Source organism: Cnephaeus nilssonii (assembly GCF_951640355.1).
Source record: "Cnephaeus nilssonii genome assembly, chromosome: 1".
NCBI lineage: Eukaryota > Metazoa > Chordata > Mammalia > Chiroptera > Vespertilionidae > Cnephaeus > Cnephaeus nilssonii.
In genome coordinates, this window is record NC_137072.1 from 74,405,994 (window position 1) to 74,427,568 (window position 21,575).

A 21,575-nucleotide genomic window follows, 5' to 3' on the forward strand; every position below is an offset into this window, starting at 1 on the left:
ACCCATGCACAAATTCGTGCACCGGGCCTCTAGTTTAAAAATAAGATTGTGCCTGGCCAGTGTGGCTCAGTGACTGAGCGTGGAACCATGAACCAAGAGGTCACTGGTTCAATTCCCAGTCAGGGCACATGCCCCTTGTGGGCTCAATGCCCAGTGTGGGGCATGCAGAAGGTAGCCAATCAGTGATGTTTCTCTCTCATCGATGTTTCTATCTCTATCCCTCTCCCTTCTCTATCTCTAAAAATCATTAAAAATATTTTAACTAGAGGCCCAGTGCATGAAATTCATGCACTCCGGGGGTGGGGGGGCAGGGGTTGCCGGCCTGCACCCTCTCATGTCCGGGAACCCTCAGTGGATATCGGCCTAAGCTGGCAGTCAGACATCCTTAGCGCTTCTATGGAGGTGGGAGAGGCTCCCACCAATGCCGCTATGCTAGCCAGCCATGAGCCCAGCTCAGGGCTTCTGGCTGAGAGGCGCTCGCCTTATGGGAGCGCACAGACCACCAGGGGGCAGCTCCTGCGTTGAGCATCTGCTCCCTGGTGGTCAATGCGTGTCATAGCAACCAGTCGTTCCACCGTTCGGACAATTTGCATATTAGCCTTTTATTATATAGGATAAATTAAAAGATATGATTGGTCATCCCCTGGCTGGGTGGCTCAGTTGGTTGGAGCGTCATTCCATAAACCAAAAAGGTTGTGCATTCGATTCCTAGTCAGAGCACATAATTAGGCCATAGGTTCCATCTCTAGTCGGGGTGCATATGGGAATCAACCAATCAGTTTCTCAGGTGAGGGTTAAAATATATCCTATATAATAAAGAGGTAATATGCAAATTGACTGTCATGCCCTCGCACAAGATGGCCACCTTCATGTGGTCACAAGACAGCTGTCACAAGATGGCCGGCAAGGAAGGGCAGTTGTGGGTGATCAGGCCAGCAGGGGAGGGCAGTTGGGGGCAACCAGGCCGGCAGGGGAGAGCAATTGGGGGCGACCGGGCCAGAAGGTGAGGGCAGTTGAGGGCGACCAGGCCGGCAGGAGAGGGCAATTGGGGGCTATCAGGCCAGCAGGGGAGGGCTATTGGGGGTGACCGGGCAGGCAGGGGAGGGTAGTTGGGTGCAAAAGGGCTGGCAGGGGAGGGCAGTTGGGGGTGATCAGTAAGGCAGGGGAGGGCAGTTGGGAGCAATCGGGTGGCAAGGGAGCATTTAGGCGTCAATCAGGCTGGCAGGGGAGTGGTTAAGGGGTGATCAGGCTGGCAGGCAGAAGTGGTTAGGGGCAATCAGGCAGGCAGGCGAGCGGTTGGGAGCCAGCAGTCCCGGATTATAAGAGAGATTCTGACTGCCGGTTTAGGGAGTCAGACATCCCTCAAGGAGTCCCAGATTGGAGAGAGTGCAGGCTGGGCTGAGGGACACCGCCCCCCCCCACCACACCCAGTGCATGAATTTCATGCACCAGGCCTATAGTTTATATATATTATAGGTCACAGGGAAACATAACACAAACCAAAATAAAGGGATGCTAAATAGCATGCTTACACACTTCAAAATGATCAATTATGAAAGTCCACAAAAGACTGATATACAGTATGTCCTCGAGTTACGTCAGAGATCCGTTCCTATGGCGCAACGTAACGTGATTTTCGCCATAAGTTGGAACCCACCTATATAAGCACCTACGTCACTCACGTGGAGCACATACACAGCGGTAATGAAGTTAAACAGTAAAAAAAAAATTTAAAAGAAAGATAACAATTCCTGACCTTTACTTGTAAATAAATAATAAAAAACACAAAGCGCATATGTACATACGTCAAAATGATGGAACTTTTTTTTTTATAAATAAATGGGAGATGGCAATGTAATCACAAAACAAGGTATGTCGAGTCGGACGTAACCCGAGGACTTGTCTGTATACATACTCTACATTAAAGAGGGCTAATGAAACATGACAACCGCATGAATAATTGTTAAAAATTTTCTTTCACTTTGAAGGATATTATTGGGAAAATTTGGAAAGTCTGAATAAGATTTGTAAATTAAACAACAACTGTAGCAGTGTTAATTTCCTGATTTTGATAATTATGCTGTGATTTTCTAAGGAAATACACAATGAAGCACAAATGGATAAAAGGGCATCATATATGAAACTTCCTTAAAGTGTTCAAAATAGTCTTTAAATTGAGTCAAAAGTAAACGTTAAAAATGCAGGGTGGGGCAAAAGTAGGTTTACAGTTGTTCATATGGAAAATAATAATCTAATCTATATATATAAAAGCCTAAGAGACCATCGCAACTGAACGGATGACTGAACAGGCTGCGTGGGGCGACCAGGCCCGGCAGGGGGTTCAGTGAGGGGCGGCCCAGCAGCAGGCTGTGTGGGGTGACCAAGCCGCAGTGGGGGTTAGTGAGGGGTGACCAAACGACCGAGCAGCAGGCTGCGTGGGGGACCAGGACACAGGGGGGGCAGTTGGGGGTGACCAGGCCGGTGGGGGGGGGGGGGAGTGTGGGCGACCAGGCTGGCAGGTGGGGGCAGTTGGGGGTGACCAGACCAGCAGTGGGGGCAGTTAGGGGCAATCAGGCAGGCAGTCAGGTGAGCAGTTAGGAGCCTGCAGTCCCGGATTGTGAGAGGGATGTCCCAGATTGGAGTGGGTGCAGGCTGGGCTGAGGGGACATCCCCACCCCGTGCACAAATTTCATGCACCGGGCCTCTAGTATAATAATAATAGAGGAATATGAAATTAGCCAGGACGCCATAATGTCATGACTAATCTACAAGCGGTGGAGAGCTACAGGAGGGCGGGGCAGTAAGCTACAAACGGGGAGAGCTACAGAAGGACAGGGCAGTGAGCTACGAGCGGCCGAGAGCTACCAGCAGTGGTGGTGGGCAGGGTGGCCAGCTGAGACAGGCAGCAGCAAGCTACTGGCACGGAGGTGCACAGGGTACTAGTTAATAAATAAACTCTGTGTTTCACATACTCACAACTATATATACATACTTTTGTCCCACCCTATATATATATATACAGCAGATAAAAGATAAGGTGAGGGCACTTATCCAAAACCATTATGATATACTAGAGGCCCAGTACATGATTGAATCATGCACATGTAGGGTCCCCTACACGTTTTTGCTTTTCGCGGTGGAGCTGAGTGCCTGTCCGGTGGTGCACCAGGCCTTTCAGAAGCCTCCGGCTCGCCGGAGGCTTCTGAAAGGCCTGGTGCCAGAGCAGACAGGCACCGAGCTCCCCCACTTTTGATGGTCCGCGGCCGCTGAGGGGAGCTACCCTGCTGTTGAGAGGCGCTGAGGGGGGCTGCCGCGGACACCTGGCTACCCTGCCGTTGAGAGGCGCAGCTGGGTGTCCACAGCAGGCCCCCTCAGCGGCCGCGGATCTGGCCGTTGAGAGGCGCAGGGGGCGGGAGTCCCGCCCCCTGCGCCTCTCAACAGCAGGGTAGCCCCCTCAGTGGCAGCGGATCCGTGCCTCTCAATGGCCAGATAGGCCACCCCGAGTCCCGCCCCCCAGCCTCCCGCCGCCCAATCGTGGGCGTAGCGGAGTGATGGTAATTTACATGTTACTCTATTATTAGATAGGATAAATAAAGCGGCCTTGAAAAATAGACCTTTAATTACAAATGCCCCAAAGTAGTAAAATCATTCAATGTGTTTAAAACAATCCATAATAACAACTATTTATATTACTGTCTGTCCTCCACCATATCAATTGTCCAAAAATTAAGAGCATAAAATATAGCCAAAAAGTTATTTATTGCTAGAATTTGCTAGAAGAACAAATTCTTAATTTTTTCAGAAAACACAGTTGTAAGAAATTTGAGAAGGTAAAATCTTTTTTTTTTAAATATATTTTATTGATTTTTTACAGAGAGAGAGAGGGATAGAGAATTAGAAACATCGATGAGAGAGAAACATCGATCAGCTGCCTCTTGCACACCCCCCACTGGGGATGTGCCCACAACCAAGGTACGTGCCCTTGACCGGAATCGAACCTGGGACCTTTCAGTCTGCAGGCCGACGCTCTATCCACTGAGCCAAACCGGTTTCGGCGAGAAGGTAAAATCTTAAGAACTGTCTTTAATTGTGAAAAATTTCCACTTGAAACGCTGACCCTTAAGAACAAATATGAAAGGCACTGGCGGAGTAGCTCAGTTAGTTAGAGCGTCGTCCCAATAAGCAAAGGTTTCAGATTCGAACTCCAAACCTGGTTACTGGACTCTTGCACTTATTATGACCCAAACTAAGCAGATACCAGCAAACTCATACAAGGGCACATATAAGAAACAATCAATGAATGCATAAATAAGTGAAACACCAAATCAATGTTTCTCTCTCTTAGAATCAATTTTTTTTTTTAATATGAAAATACAAAAGTCAGTTACTAACCAGCCAACCCTTCAAATCTTGTTTTCTTCTCACCTAGTTTGATTTCAGTCTGTGAAATTCACACCATTGGTCATAAATTAAAACTCCCTCTTTGCCAGAAATATAATGTAAAACTGGATATAAGGCATACAAGCTCTTTCCCTAAACAAAAAATGGATATGACTGTTGCAGATGATATTGGCTCCAACCCAATAACCAGTCTTTGGGCCAGATTTTGTTACTGTTTGAGGTACACTGATTTCTCACTGATTAATATATAAGGTTTATCTTAATGATAATGATAAATTGGTATGAAAAAGACAGGATGCTTTTAAATGTATAAGATTAGAAATATTTTTATAAATATGGTAATCTAGTATGGTTCCTGGAATAGAGAAAATAAATTCTAGAAACATAAAATTAGGTAAATCATGATCAATTCCAATTATACAAAACAATTATACCTATTTTTGAAGGAAATAATGTCTCATCATCCAACTGGTCCTGAACCCAAGTCATCAAGTAATCAATATATTTTGGTGCGGAGCACTTAATAGGCTTCTTTATGTTTGTTCCATCTGCCCAATGATACTCATATCTGTATTAGAAAGATTAAAAAGCAAACAATATTAGTATATACCCATACACAGTATGTATATTTTTATATGACACGTGTGTGCATCATAAATGAATACAGGACATGTTTTAAACAATATGTTCCTCCAAATAAAGATTTTTGCATTTAGCATTCATTTATTCATTTACTTATTTATTACTGATTTTAGAGAAAGAGAGGAGGGAGAGAGAGAGAAATATCGATTTGTAGTTCCACTTATTTATGCACTCATTGGTTGATTCTTATATGTGCCCTGACCAGGGATTGAACCCGCAACCTTGGCATATCAGGATGACACCTAACCAGGGCCACATTTGGCATTTTAATTTAATGTTTTCAAATGTTTACTGTACTCTTTTGCACTTATTATGACCCAAACTAAGCAGATTTCAGTAAACTCATTTTTTGTGTGTGTTTCAATGCTTTCCTCCCATGTTTTAATTTTATTATACAACTTTCTTTCATATATAGAATTTAAATTTTAGAATCAAACATTGTCATAGTAAAAAACCTAGCTTACTTCCTTCCCACTTCTATGATGACCATCCTTAACATTTTTATGGCTATTTTCTTTTTTTCTTTTTTAATATATTTTATTGATTTTTTACAGAGAGAAAGGGAGAGGGATAGAGAGGTAGAAACATCGATGAGAGAGAAACATCGATCAGCTACCTCCTGCACACCCCCCATCAGAGATGTGTCCGCAACCAAGGTACATGCCCTTGACCGGAATCGAACCTGGGACCTTTCAGTCCGCAGGCCAACGCTCCATCCACTGAGACAAACCAGATTTGGCTATGGCTATTTTCTTACTTCAAAAATATTTTTCCATATGCAGCACAATGCTTTACAACTTGCGGTTTTTAACTTAGGGTTAAGGATAGCAGAAGGAAGGGAGGGAGGGAGGGAAGGAGGGAGGGAGGGAGGGAGGGAGTCATTTTTCATTTCTGTAGTATCTTTATAGAGATCCTTTGCCTCTTTTTTTTTTTAATATATTGATTTCAGAGAGAGAGAGAGATAGAGAAACATCAATGATGAAAATCATTGGTCAGCTGCCTCCTGAATGCCCCCTACTAGGGATCGAGCTGCAATCCGGGCATGTGCCCTTGACTAGAATTGAATGAAGGATCCTTTAGTTAGAGCAAAATTGGCTAGAGCACCTCTTACTTTTAAATAATTAGGTACATTGGTCTTATACCACCTATTTAGATAAGATTTCTGTGGGGAAAATTATCAGAGCTGTATTCTAAGTGGCAGTAATTCTGCCTAATTGACAGGAATGGGATATTGGTGTAATATCAGAAAACCTCCCAATAAAACGCTAGTCAATTACAAAGGGGAAGAAAATGACTAATTTGAGGTGAAAAAACTTTGCAGACACTAACATGATAAGGTAATTAGAATAATTAGGCCTTTTACAGTCAGGCCTGCTATATTAACTCTTTTATGCACAAAGACTAGTACAGGGAAAGACTGAGGAACTATTCCATATTGAAGGCACCTAAAGAGATATGTCAAATAAATGCAATACATATTCATAGACAGGATCCTGGAGTAGAAATGAAAAACTGAGATACTATTGAGATAGCTGATGAAATGTGAATGGTGTCTATGAACTGGAAGAACTGGTTTAGAGGATTTATATGCTGGTTGTATAGAAGAGTATTCCTGCTTTTAGAAAATACACAGTTGAGTATGTAGGCATAAAGCGGTGTAAATATCTACAATTTTCTCAAAAGATTCAGAAAAAAATTAATGTTAATGACTACACACACAGAGAGGAGTGATGAAGCATGCAATTTAATAATTGAAGAATCTGGATAAAAGAGATATGGGAGTTCTTTGTGATGTTCTGGCAACTTTTCTATACATTTGAAATTATTTGAAGTTTCAAAGTCTGAAATAGTTTGAAAATAAGTTATTTTTCAAAGAAATTACCGCAGGAAATAGTCAAAGCATATTATTTTGAACATGTTTTACCATGACAAAATTATCAATTTTTTTTAAAGGACTAGGTTCTGAGAAACACCTAAACTCATTTAGAGTCAATTTGAGTTAGAAAGTAGACCATTCTAGGTAATACTTTGTTCAATATATGAATTTGGTCAATAAATAAATTATTACTATGCAGTAATAAAATTGAATCTCTTGGGTAGCTAGTGATCTGACACTGTAATTTAAAAGTTAGCAAAAATATTCTGAGCAATGAAAACATTAGCACAACAAGTGATTAGCAATCTAAGGTTACTACTGATAATGATACTATTTCTATACACTAGTAAGTTTGGACACCTTTTGTTTTGTTTTGATATTTATGCTTTGTTTATAATTGGGGGGAGAGAACATACTTTATAAAAAATCAGCACTAAAAATAAAACTTTTCTATATGTAGTTTATAAGTATCAATTCATATTCTTATTAGAAAATAATACAATGTAGCAATTAAGAGTATAGGCACACTAGAGTCAAAGAGTCCTGGATGACAGAGACCTAGTTCTGTTTCTGGATAACAGGACCCTTGCACATGTTACGTAACTTTTCTCAGACTCAATTTCTTTTCCTGTAAAATGAGGATAACGATAGTTTTCTTACTTTATAGGTTTGCTGTAAAAAGGCCTTACATTTAGTTAGTACTGAATAAATGATAGCTGACATTGTTATTGTCAGCTATCTATATATATAAAAGCCTAAATGACTGGCTGACTGGCCAACTGGCCAGTAGCTATGATGCGCACTGACCACCAGGGGGCAGATGCTCAACACAGGAGCTGCTGAGCTGCAGTGACTTGGCAGCTGTGTTCTCAGGTGATGTACCTGGAACCAGAGAGGAGGAAGCCCAATTCTGGGTGCATCACCCGAGAACTGCCCTCTTGCAATCTGGGACTCCTTGGGGGATGTCAGGAAGCCAGTTTCGGCTGGGACTCCTTGGGGGATGTCAGGAAGCCAGTTTCGGCTGGGACTCCTTGGGGGATGTCAGGCCAGGATGAGGGATCCCACCAGTGCACGAATCCATGCACCGGGCCTCTAGTAGTCATAATAAAAGCAAGTTTCAAAAATTTTATTTATCAAAGCAACATTTATTGAGTGGTAACTAGATGGCAGGCACTGACTATTCTTGACCAAAAGAGATTTAAAAGAGAAACAATCTGACGGGTTAAATAAGACATGTATAAATAATCTATACACATAAAAGGCTAAGTGACTGACCATACATCTGTCCGACCTTCTGACCAACTGGTACATATGACACGCACTAGCAATCTATACTAATAAAAGGGTAATATGCTAATTAGACTGGATAGACTGGACGTCTTCCAGACATCCTTCCGGACAAAGCCGGGGCGGCTGCGAGGGCCAAGGGCAGGTGGCTGCGATGGCCGGCAGTGGCAGCAGCAGCGAGGTGATGGGGGTGGTGCCTTCCCCTGATCGGCCCGGTTGCCTCCCGCAGAGGGAGGCCAGATTGTGGCTTAGGCCCGATCCCCAGGCCTAAGCTGTCAATAGGACATCCCCTGAGGGCTTCCGGACTGTGAGAGGGGGCAGGCCGGGCTGAGGGACCCTCCCACCCCCGTGCATGAATTTTCATGCACCGGGCCTCTAGTTTAAAAATAAACGTTGATGCCCTAACCGGTTTGGTTCAGTGGATAGAGCGTCGGCCTGCAGATTCAAGGGTCCCAGGTTCAATTCCAGTCAAGGGCATGTACCTTGGTTGCGGGCACATCCCCAGAAGGGAGTGTGCAGGAGGCAGCTGATTAATGTTTCTCTCTCATCGATGGTTCTAACTCTCTCTCCCTCTCCCTTCCTCTCTGTAAAAAATCAATAAAATATATTTTTTAAAAATTTAAAAAAATAAACGTTGACTCGCACATACGTGATACATATAAAGCTCCCATCGAATTTCTTAATAGTATTACTCCTCCGGGAATGCCATGTCATAAATTAAAATTGAAAGTAAGTGCAATCATCATGCTACTGAGAAATCTTAATATTAAATAGGGTCTTTAATTTTCTTTCATCTCTGACACTTCTATTATAGAGAAAGGCAAATAGCGATATTAAAATATTTATTCTAATTAATTTCCTTTTAATGTGCACGAATCAAAAGATTGTGAACTAACATAATCAAAGCTGAAGTATTAACAGGATCTGCAGAAGGAAAGGTTGTTCTGATTCCAAGAATTGATTTGTCCCCATCTGACACTGGCCTCCCATTTAAATTAATTCAAAGACAGTTTCCCATGATGCCAGCATTTGCAATGACTATTAATAAATCACAAAGACAAACTCTAGACAAAGTAGGAATATTCCTACCTGAACCAGTTTTCAGACATGGTCAGTTACATGTTGCTTTCTCTCAAGTTCAAAGAGCGTGTGACGTTAAAGTGAAAGTTGTAAATACTTCATCACAAGGGAAATTAGTCAAGCACTCTGAAAGTGTTTTTATTCTTAATGTGGTATACAGGGAGATATTAGAATATGTTTAGTCAACTTATCAGTCATTGTTTTTATCAATGTTGTTTTTATATCATGTTTTTGTTGTTTTTATAGCGTGTTGTTTTTATATCAGGTCTTTGTTGTTATATCATATTGTTATTGTTTATTAATCAATTTATGTATTATTTTCATAGATTTGACTAATTTTCTTTCATCTCTGACACTTCTATTATAGAGAAAGGCGAATAGCGATATTAAAATATTTATTCTAATTAATTTCCTTTTAATGTGCACGAATCCATGCACCAGGCCACTAGTATAATCATAATGTAACAAAGAAATAAAGTTGTAACGACAAAAAAGTTAAATAGAAAGATCACATTTAGTATTATGAAATCAGAAGGTTTCATGGAGAAGGAATTACCTGATGTGGGCCTTGAAGATGGGTAAGATTTTTGGAAATGTTAGCAGAAGAAAAGAGGGAGATGAGAAGCAAAATATCCAAGAGAAGAACGGAACGAACAAGTTTTCAGAGTATAACTAGTAGAGGGAATAGCAAGCAAAGTATCTTCTGTAATCTTGTCTGGATAGACCAAAGGAGATGTGTAAGTTAACAGAAGAAAGGCAGAATGGAGGACAATACAAGAAGGGTCATAAAGTTCTGGCTAAGGAATCTGAACTTACTATACTACTCATCGGTAAGCCAGCGAAGGGGATGCTAAGCACAGAAATTAACTATCTTCTTATCTATGAACTATAAAATAAAGTAAAAATGAGAACTGATCATGAACCATGTCTTACTTTGGGCCAGCTGACATCACTGGACAACTTTCCTCTGTACAGAAATCTGTGATTGTTCCATAAAGCATGTTGATCTGATTGAAAAAATCCACAGCTGCAAAGCAAATATCAGTTATAAGTAAAATATTTAATTTTACTAAGCAGAACCTAGATTTATCAGTGTTCTTTCTAAACATATACAGATTTCCTAGCTTTTGTTACTGATTTCTAGCTAAATTCCACTATGGTCAAAAACTGTGTGTTTTATCATTTTAATCATTTCAATTTTTTTAAATGCGCATATGTGTAAACTGAGGTGCTTAGGCCACGTGTCCCTCAGGTCAAGTCTATTAATCAAGTCTATTAAAAATGGCTTACATTTTTCTAATTCCCTGTTGATTTTTTTCCTCCTCATTCTATCTATATCCTACCTAATAAAAGAGTAATATGCAAATTGACCGTACCTTCGCTGCACCCATAAGCCACACCCACCAGCCAATCAGGAGCAAATATGCAAATTAACCCCCACCAAGATGGCTGCAGCCACAGAGAGCAGGAGGGAGGCTTGGGTTTCCCCAGCAACAGAGGAAGACAAGCTTTCCACCTGCGCTTGCCGGCCTAGGCCTTCACTCAAGGCTACAAAGTTTCAATTATAGAAGGTAAACAAATCCAAACAGAAATGGTGGCAGTCACTGAGTTGGAAAGAGCGGGAGGCAAGGGTTGCCCCTGGCAATGGAGGAAGCTAAGCTTCTGCAGCCCTGGCCAGCCCAGGCCTCCGCTTAAGGCTACAAAGTTTCAATTATATTAGATACATAAGTCCCAACAGAAATGGCTGCATCCACAGAGCGAGCAGAAGGCTGGCTCCGCTCCAGGCTACAACGTTTCAATTGTAGAAGGTAAATATATCTCAGATACCAAGGCCTCTGCTTGGGTTGCCAGGGGGCGTGGCCAACCTGCAAACCACCCCAGGCCCCTCGCTCAGGCCACCCCATGCCCCAAGAGGACCCCCACCCTGATCCAGGACACTCTTCAGGGCAAACCAGCTGGCCCCCACCCATGCACCAGGCCTCTATCCTATCTAATAAAAGAGTAATATGCAGATTGACCATCACTCCAACACACAATATGGCTGTCCCCATGTGGTCAAAGATCCTGCCCCCATGTGGACACAAGATGGCCACCACAAGGGTAGGGCAGTTGGGAGGGACCAGGCTTGCAAGGGAGGGCAGTTGAGAGGGACCAGGCCTGCAAGGGAGGGCAGTTGGAGGTGATCAACCCTGCAGGGGAGGGCAGTTAGGGGCAAACAGGCTGGCAGAGGAGGGAAGTTGGGGGCAAACAGGCTGGCAGGGGAGCAGTTAGGCATCAATCAGGCTGGCAGCGGAGTGGTTAGCAGGTGATCAGGCTGGCAGGCAGAAGCGGTTAGGGGCAATCAGGAAGGCAGGCAGGCGAGCAGTTGGGAGCCAGCAGTCCTGGATTGTGAGAGGGATGTCCCAGATTGGAGAGGGTGCAGGCTGGGCTGAGGGACACCCCCCCCCCTCTGTGCACGAATTTCATGCACTGGGCCTCTAGTATATATATAAAGAGTTAATATGCTAATTGGTCCTAACGGTGTTCCAATCACGACAAGTCAACAAGGTGGGTGGGGCTGTGGGGCCACGGGGTGGAACTCAGGGTTGCAAGCAATTTCATCCCGCCCAGGCAGACTCCCCCGAGGCTCTATAGCCAAATCCCGAAGCGGACCTGGGGTTTACCAAACTTTACTGGAGCTGCTCCCCACACCCCCTCCCCCTGCCCGAGAGGACCACGCTGCCCAGAGCAGAGCGCCCCCGGCAGCCTCCTGACAGGTGGGCGGCTGGGGAGAGCTGAGTGAGGCGGGGGCGGCAGGTAGCCACGGAGGGGCGGGGCAGCCGGATCCAAGTTCCCAGCGGTCTGAGGAGAGTGCCTGACATGAGCCCAGACTGCAAAGAAGGAAGAGGAAGCAGCCATGGGGAGCTCTTCCAATCTCCCTGCATGGACACCCTACCCCAGCGCCCGCACCTCTGGAGGGACAGGGAGGCTGACAGGACCGAAAGAAGACCCAGCCTCGGGGGTAGCTGCAGCCCGAACCTCCGACTCCTGATCTCTTCCCCTCGCCATCTCCACCAGGGGCGCCCACAATAGCACCCAGCGGTGACCCGCCAGCGCCCCGAGGCACCTGGGGCCCAAGGCCCACCACTGCTGGGCCCCCTCTGCTGGGGCCGGGCACACCTCTCCTCCCTACAACTCCAGACCCCTCAGACCTGAGCAGACCCCCAGGGTCAGACCCATCCCCCCACCCTACAGCAGCAGGGCTGTCTCTGCAGTGGAAGTGCACTGAATCTCACTGGGGGCCGTGGCTAAACCCGCCCTCCTAGCCTGCCTGACCCCGCCCTGGCCCAGCCCCCACCCAGCTCCAGGATATCGGAGCCCCGCCCTGAACACTTACAGCTGTGAAACAGCCACATTTAAAGAATGGCGCCAAGCGGGAGGTTTGACAGTTACTCCCCCTTTGGCCTCAATGCCCACCCCGCCCCCTAGCACCACCACCCCCAGCACCTCCAGGGATGACCACCGCTACAGGGCTGCTGGCCAGAGTCCACCCCTCTGAGGCCTGCCGAACCCTCTACAAAGCTTCAAAACCTACAGTCCCAGGAAACAATCATGCCCTCCTCCCCTAATCAGCACCTGCTACCTTCGAGGGTACCCGTGGGCAGTTGAGGGCAAGCAGGTTGGCGGGGTGGGGCAGTTGAGGCAATCAGGCCAGCAGTGGGGGGCAGTTGGGGGTGATCAGGCCGGAAGGGGGGAGCAGTTGGAGGCGATCAGGCCAGCAGGCAGAGTGGTTAGGGGAGATCAGGAAGGCAGGCAGGTGAGTGGTTAGGAACCAGCAGTCCCAGATTACGAGGAATGTCCCAGATTGGAGAGGGTGCAGGCCAGGCTTAGGGACAACCCCCCCCCCCTCCCGTGTACAAATTTTGTGCACCGGGCCACTAGTCCATTAATAAAAGAGTATTTAAATCTCCCATTATGACTGTGGATTTGTCTATTTCTTCTGTTCAGCAGTTTTATTTTATAGAAGACATAATTAGAGACATAAATTCAGAACGCCATATATTCTTTGTGAATTGAACCATTTATCATTTTAAACTCTTCCTCTTTATTGTTGTTTTTTTTGCCTTGAAGTCTACTTTGTCTGATATTAATGACTGTATCAGCTTTCTTTAGTGTTTAACTTTTTAGCTTCAATCTACTTTTGCCCCACCAACTATTTAAGGATAAATATTACATATGGTGACTATGAGCTTAACCCCTGTTCCCTTTATTTAGTCCTAAAATCCCTTTTTATCCCATTAATTACCCTTGACCAGCACTTTGCTGTTTTAATTTCAGACTTCCCAGAGCAAAGAAAAAAACTGACTTTAAAAGAAGTCATAATTGCTTATGAAAGTAGAACAGTAATGAGTATTACACTAAATTTAATCACACAAGTTTTTCTCTTCCCTCTTACCTCATAAAGAGCCAAGATTTACTAAGTAATGACTGTGCAACTTAATAATTCTTAAGTTGTCCTCCACAAGAACAGAGGGCAATCTTTAGCTTTGAAATAAGATAAGTCTGAATCTCAACTCCAGGTGAGTTACTTAATCTCCCTGAGCCTCAGTTCCCTACCTTTAAAATTGGGTTTATTATGAAGCATTAAAAATATATATGGCCACCATTAAGTGGGCATTAATAAATATTCATTTCCTTCCACAAACTAAGATATGACCTCAGAATTCGGTGCCACATAAATTATTTATAAGCCACCCATCCAGCTTTTTCCAGAACCCTGAACCTCTGTCTTCTTTAAGCTACCACTCTTTCTAGCAGCAGAATGTTCAAAAGCAAGCTCTGGTTTCTGGCTGTGAGACTAGTTGTTGAATTTGTAAAGATTTCCCATCTTTAACCATTTATCTTTACCTGGCAAGTGAACTGAAGCCAAAAAGTCATTAAGATGCCAATCTTATCAACAAATTCCCTTCACTCTTTTATGTACCCAAATGTCTATTTAACCACTATCAGTGAGTGGACATATCTAGTCTCAAATCCTATTCACTTCATCCAGAGTCATTTGGGAAGATTACTGTAATTAGGGAAAATATTACAATCCAATACTTCAGTCAAATGCTGTATTTTCAAAGCAGAATTTCTGTTCTAAGGCTTCAAAGTAAAAATTACTTTGAAGCTCCAGTTCAAAGTAATTTTTGTCTAACTATAATTGCAAAATGTGAAATTTTAGAAGTTCCTGAAGTTCTAGACATTTCAGTAGTACACTCAGTTCTGGCAATTGAGACAGAGAATACAGACAGAAAATGATGGTCTGCTTTTATACTTACAAGTAAGAATCTCATGTGGTACAGAAGCTCTACGCTGCCTTCCTTAGATTTTTAAAATAAATGAGTTATCAAGTAAATGATACTCAAGTAAATGATACGAAATAGGCACAAACAAGTACAAAAAAGAATGAACATAATCAATTGGAAATTTATTCTGTATACTATTTTGAAGTGTCACAGAACCATCTTATAAGTAAGATGACCAATAAAGCAAAAATCACTTTACTTCTTTAGTAACTAAACTCTCTGGGTCCAGGAAGATAACTACGTTATAATAAATTAGAGGCCCAGTGCACAAAATTCGTGCATGGGGGGGGGGGATCCCCCCTCAGCCCAGCCTGCACCCTCTCCAATCCGGGATCCCTTGGGGGACATCCCTCTCACAATCCTGGACCGCTGGCTCCTAATCGCTTACCTGCCTGCCTGCCTGGTCATCCCTCACTACCTCTGCATGCTGTCCTGATTGCCCCTAACTGCCCCCCCACACTGGCCTGATAGCCCCTAACTGCCCCCCACTGCCAACCTAGTCGTCCCCAACTACCCCCTCCCTGCCGGCTTGGTCGCTCCTAACTGCCCCCCCCTGCTGGCCTGGTCCGGCCTAATTGCTCCCAACTGCCCCTCCCTGCCAGCCTAGTTGCCCCTCACTGCCCCCCCCCCCCGACGACCTAATCATCCCCAACTGCCCTCTCTGCTGGCCTAGTCACCCCCAACTGCACCCCCCTGCCGGCCTGGTTGCCCCTAACTGACCCCCCTGCCAGCCTGGTCACCCCCAACTGCCCCCCCTGATGACCTGGTCGCCCCCAATTACCCCCCTCTGCCGGCTTGGTCGCCCCCAACTGCCCCCCCCCCCTGCCAGCCTGGTCACCCCACGCAGCCTGCTTGTTCAATCGTTTGGTCATCCCTCACTATCCCCCTGCTGGCCTGGTTGTAGGCAACCTTCTTGTGAGGGTGAGAGGGTCAATTTGCATATTACCTCTTTATTATATAGGAGGATACTACTTGTATGCAAATTCTGTCACAGTAACATTTTTAGACACCTCAGTAATAAAATCCTTTAGATTTCTAAAAGTTATTAGTGGGTGGCTGCTCAATTTATAAATCCAATGATATATTTCAAATTATAATAACATCACATATTACAAGAAAAATACTGTTTTGTTTTTCCTTAATCAAAGCCTTGACATATAGTGTATGTTTTCAATTAAATTTCATTTTATTTGCTAGATTCATATAAAATACTCCAATTACTAAATTCTGATAGTTTCTTCACTAATGCTGAAAAACCCTGAATATTAAAAGTACCACTTTTATTCCCCAACTTTCTCTGGCTTAATTCCCAAGAATATATTTACTTTTTACTTATATGTTTTTCTTCCTTGGTGCTAAGACGATCTCATAAATGTATTTTATTAATTTCATGAATCACTAGTGACTTGTCTTTTTTGTAAAAAAAAAAATTGCATTAACTTAGATAACTGAGTATGCTACTGAAAGAGGCAATTTAGCGGAGTGCTTAAAGTGCAGACTCTAAAATTCTATAGCTCTATAGTAGAGCCCAGGGTCTGCCACTTAATAGCTGCATGACCTAGGCAGGTTCCTAATCTTTCTGTCTCTGCTTCCTTATCTGTCTTAAATTGGAATAATAATAGTACCTACATCATGAGGTTCCAAATATGAATAAAATAATCCATGTAGACAGGATAGCAGAGTGCAAGACACATAGTGTTTCATAAATATTAATTGCTGTGATTATCGTTTTATCCACTAAAGATGGTAAATCTATGCTTTGTGTGTCATAACAGGAGACAAGAATTTCAGAAAACTCTATATTCAGAAATAAAATACTGGTAACATAAAGGTTAAAGTGGATTGAGCTATCACTATACTGTGATATTAGGTTGCTAACTAGATTCCAGAATAGACAGCACCCCAAAACTCACCTATAATGAGGCTAATAACCTAATTTAGAATCTTCTGCGAAACAGAAAGGCTACTTACTGTTCACTGCAACCCACTCATTGAGATCTTCTCCCTCAGGAAGCATGACAGCCATCCGGAGATTGCCACTGCCAAGTGTGGCTTCTGCATGCTTTAAGAGCTCATACTGGTGAGAACCCTCTGGTATGTTCTTCTTTGGTTTAAACGTTTTAGAGGAGCGGCTACCACTACAAATACACAAGAACAAAAAAGGCACTTCAATATTTAAGGCATGACTACATTACTGGATAAAATAACACAGAGGTAATCCTAAATGTCCACAAATAAAGAGTTCTAAGTTGTATTGGCTACATTAAATCCTGGCAATATAGTTGCTGTAACCAATGTGTTTGAGACCCAAAACTCCTACAAACCTTCTCTATATTCCCTACTGTAACTAGAAGAAAAAGAATTTTTAGATGTAACTATCCAACTCTTCACAATAAACTAATGATTCAAGATTACAGGATGTAGGCTAGCTGACATGGCACAGTAGTTGAGCATCTACCTCTGAACCCAGAGATCAGGGATCTTTTTTTCTTTTATAATTTTTTTTTTTTTTTTCAGAAAAGAAGGGAGAGGGAGAGAGAGACAAAAACATCAATGATGAGAGAGGATCACTAATCAGCTGCTTCCTGCATGCCCTCTCCTGGGGATCGAACTCACAACCCAGGCATGTGCCCTTGACCGGAATCGAACCCAGGACCCTTCAGTCCGCAGTACAACGCTCTATCCACTGAGCCAAACCAGCCAGGACAAGATACAATTTTACATCAATAAAACACAAAAATCCTAGAGCAAGAAAAAAAAAACCCACAAATTCTTTGACCCAATAATATACAGGTAGCATCAGGACTCTTAATCCATAATTCTAGGTATGTAGACAAGTAGCTAGACATTAATATCATTGGTTTGCTCAAATTTCTTATGTATTTTTAAATGGATCAAATAAAATTAGTCTTAGAAATGATTTTAAGAATTTTTAAGAGATGGATTCTTTGGTTAATGCTGGCAAATTCTTACCAAATTGTATTATATCCTAGTCATCATCTCTTCTCAATATTCCCTTTCTCTCTTCATATGAAAAGGAACAGAAGGACATCAGCTGGACCTGCACTCAGGAGGGTCAGAGCCTCATCTGTCCCCAATACCATTTACTTAATGAACCACTCTGCTCTGAAATTTTAGGCTTCCAAATGTTTTCTTGATTGCTGTCCCATCCAAAATTGGTTTCCACAAAGCTAAGTAAATCTACCTCATAAGAGCTTATGCTTGGGTAGAAAGAAAAAAATAAATCTGAGTTCAATTTTGTGAAGGCCAGCTTTGACACTTATCAGCTATGTTATCTCAGGCAAATTACTCAACTTTCCTTGGGCCTATTTTTTCTTTTTTTTTTTCTTTTTTTAAAATTTCTTTATTGATTAAGGTGTCACATATTTGTCCTCATCCCCCCATTCCCATCCCACACCCCTCCCCACGGATGCCCCCACCCCCCTGTTGTCCTTAACCATTGGTTAGGCTCGTATGCATGCACACAAGTCCTTTGGTTGATCTCTTCCCCCTACCCCCACCCTTCCCTACCCTCCCTCTGAGGCCCGACAGTCCAATCGATGCCTCCTTGTTTCTGGGTCTGTTCTTGTTCATCAGTCTATGTTGTTCATCATTTCCCCTAGATGAGTGAGATCATATGTTACTAGAAATATACTTATAAGAACCGAATGTGAGACAAGCAATAATAGTTATGCTGACAGGCAAATGAATCAGTCTGTAGTGAGTTTCTTTCTGAACCAACAGTTCTTTTGGGACCCAATTTCAATGTCCACCAGATCCTTATGTGTACATGTCGGCACTGACTTTTCAGTTCTGGATGGTGGACAAATGGTGGTAATGCAGGTCCGACTCCCTCTGTTTTGGTCTCGCCCGGACCCAGGGGCGCGGCCTCACCCAGACTCAGGGGCACGCGGCCTCACCCGGACCCAGGACCCAGCATCACCCGGGCCCCGGGGCACGTGGCCTCACCCGGACCCGGGATCCAGCCTCACCCGGACCCAGGTGCGCATGGCCTCACCCGGACCCGGGACCCAGCCTCACCCGGACCCAGGTGCGCGCGGCCTCACCCGGACCCGGGATCCAGCCTCATCCGGACCCAGGGGCGCGTGGCCTCACCTGGACCCGGGACCCAGCCTCACCCGGACCCAGGTGCGCGCGGCCTCACCCGGACCCGGGATCCAGCCTCATCCGGACCCAGGGGCGCGTGGCCTCTCCCGGACCCGGGATATTTTTTCTTTAACAGCGAAAGACTAATAAAAATAACAAAACATCACCACAATCTATACATCGTGGAACAACTGTAAAATAAGAAAATAATAGGTGAAAAAAGCTTTTAAAACTGTAAAAGGCTTTGCAAATGTTAATATTTTCATTATCCTTCCTTTTCCTGAACCAGAATGACTCATAATAAAAAGAAATAATAGTATAATGTCCAAAGCTTTCTTTCAATGTCCATTCCCACCTTCATCGGCTAAGACTGGATGCAGAAAAACAAAACCTTACTTTGGAAACAAATGCTTTTACACATCAAGTTCAAAACTGAATTTTTTTTTTAAGTTTGCTTTGTTTTTTGTTGCTATATCTGTATCAGGACTCAGTGATCTCAGAATAATTGTGGGGCTAGATTAGAAATCAAGAAAACAAGGTTCTATTCCTCATTTTGCTATTTTCTTCTTATGTTACATAGGAATCCACAAACTGTCATCTGGGCTTCGATTTCTTTGTTTTTGAAAGTCTGGAAAATAACTTTTTACAAAAGGGTATAGTTTAGAGATGAGATCATGTTTATAAAATGGTTTTAGTTCCCTGGGGACTTTCATCTCCCTTCTCTGTTTCTCATTTCCATGTACATTCATACTTCCAAAATGCTTTCAAGTTCCCATATAATTTTCCTTTTCTGGACCTTCTGCTTTTTTTAGGCAGAATAAACCATTTTAATACTAACCATTTTAATACTCTATATATTTTTAATAGTCTTTTTTAAAATGCTATTCGGCTTTTTCTTCAACTGTTACCTGAAACTTCTACCAGTATCCACCCTACCCTAAAAGTACAATACTGCTCCTTATTCCTAAGTCAAAAGGCCAACTGACAGACCCCCTCAAAAATCAAAAGCACAAATACCAAAGCATGTACACAAAAGTCCTCACCAAAGAATATAAGCTCCTACAGCAACAATGTATGTCCAAATGCTTATATATCACATTGCATTTTTAGATATTTGATACAAATATTAAAAAACATTTTTTGTAACAGAAAGTATGCTGGCCTTCCACTCATCCATCTAAGAAGAAATCTGTGTATCAGAAGAATCTCAGAAGAAATATTGTGTATCCTTCCAGAGTCTATGTCTATACAAGCATAAGAATGTTTGTGCCTGTTTCTGTTTTTACACAATTGTTGTATACTAAGGATATTAAATCTTATTTTTAACATAATATATCCAGGAGATTGTTTTGAGGGGTGATGAAAATATTCTGGGATTAGTCATTATGGTGGCACAACTCTGTGACTATACTAAAATCCACTAAATTTTACACTTTAAAGGATAAATTTTATGGTATGTGAATTTTTATGGTGCAACTCAATTAAAAAAATTTTTTATCTTTACTATTAAAAAACCAGTAGCTTCTCAATAATGCTCCTTACCACAATAAGTCAGCTTCTTTCATCCATTTATTTACTCTTGCATTCTTTCATCCAACTAGCATATTCTGACAACCTTCTATCCTAATATATAAAAACCCAGGGTCCGTAACATCCAAAACAACTGAAGGCTTGACCAAACACCGGAAGTCAGTCCTGCAGTCAGTGCTGGGTTGCCGTGGTGACCCAGCACTGACTGCCGAGGGGGTTGCAGATCAGGTCAGAGAGAGGCCCAAAGAGAGAGAGGCAGGGTCTGATCCACAGCCTTCCTCTCTTTCTTTCTGGGCTTCGCCAGCAGCCGTGCCTCTGTTTCTCTCCGGGCTTCCGCGGGAGCTGCTGATCAGCCCCGCCTCTCTGATCAGGCCCAGATACAGGCCTGGAGACACTGACTGGCATAGAGACCGACCAATCAGAACAAAAATCTGGGTGAACTGTGAGGAGCCAATGGCTGCCTAGGAGGTGGAGCTTTTGACGCTGACTGGCATTGAAACCGGCCAATCAGAACCAAATCTGGGTGAAGTGCGAGGAACCAATGGCTACCTACAAGGCGGAGCTTTTGATGCTGACTGGCATAGAAACCGAACAATCAGAACCAAATTGGCTGGCAGGGGAGGGCAGTTGGGGACGAGATAAGGCCTGCAGGGGAGGGCAGTTGGGGGCGTGATCAGGCCTGCAGGGGAGGGCAGTTAGGGGCAAGATCAGGCCGGCAGGGGAGAGCAGTTAGGGGCTAGATCAGGCCAGCAGGGGAGGGCAGTTGGGGGCAACTAGGCCAGCAGGGGAGGGCAGTTAGGGGTGACTGAGCCAGCAGGGGAGGGCAGTTGGGGCAATCGGGGAGGAGCAGCAGAGGAGCAGTTAGGCGTCCATCAGGCTGGCAGGGGAGTGGTTAGGGGGTGATCAGGCTGGCAGGCAGAAGCGGTTAGGGGCAATCAGGCAGACAGGCAGGTGAGCAGTTGGGAGCCAGCAGTCCTAGATTATAAGAGGGATGTTGGACATACCTTGAGGGGTCCCAGATTGGAGAGGGTGCGGGCTGGGCTGTGGGAAACACCCTCCCCCCCGCCCCATGCACGAATTTCATGCACCAGGCCTCTAGTGAAAATATGAACCTTCTGTGGGGTCTTGCCCTGCCGAGTAGTTCAGTTGGTTAGAGCATCACCCAGATATACCAAAATTGTGGGTTTGATCTCTGGTCAGGACACATACAAAAATCAACCAATGAATGCATCAATAAGCGGAACAAATCGATCTCTCTCTCTCTCCTTTCTTCTCTCTCTCTCTCTCTAAAAATAAAAAATAAAAAAACCACAAAACTTTAA

General features: G+C 43.8%; 1 protein-coding gene across 1 annotated transcript in view; it reads right to left on the minus strand.

Annotated features, from left to right (window-relative positions):
* The window catches only part of MOB1B (MOB kinase activator 1B), a 50,146-nt gene that overhangs the window by 11,429 nt on the left and 17,142 nt on the right, over window positions 1-21,575 (minus strand). The window contains exons 2-4 of the mRNA XM_079778713.1: window positions 16,588-16,754; window positions 10,220-10,313; window positions 4,836-4,969 (exon numbers count right to left, since the gene is read on the minus strand). Of these exons, the coding sequence (XP_079634839.1) occupies window positions 4,836-4,969; window positions 10,220-10,313; window positions 16,588-16,754 (395 nt within the window). The remainder of the gene's footprint in view (window positions 1-4,835; window positions 4,970-10,219; window positions 10,314-16,587; window positions 16,755-21,575) is intronic.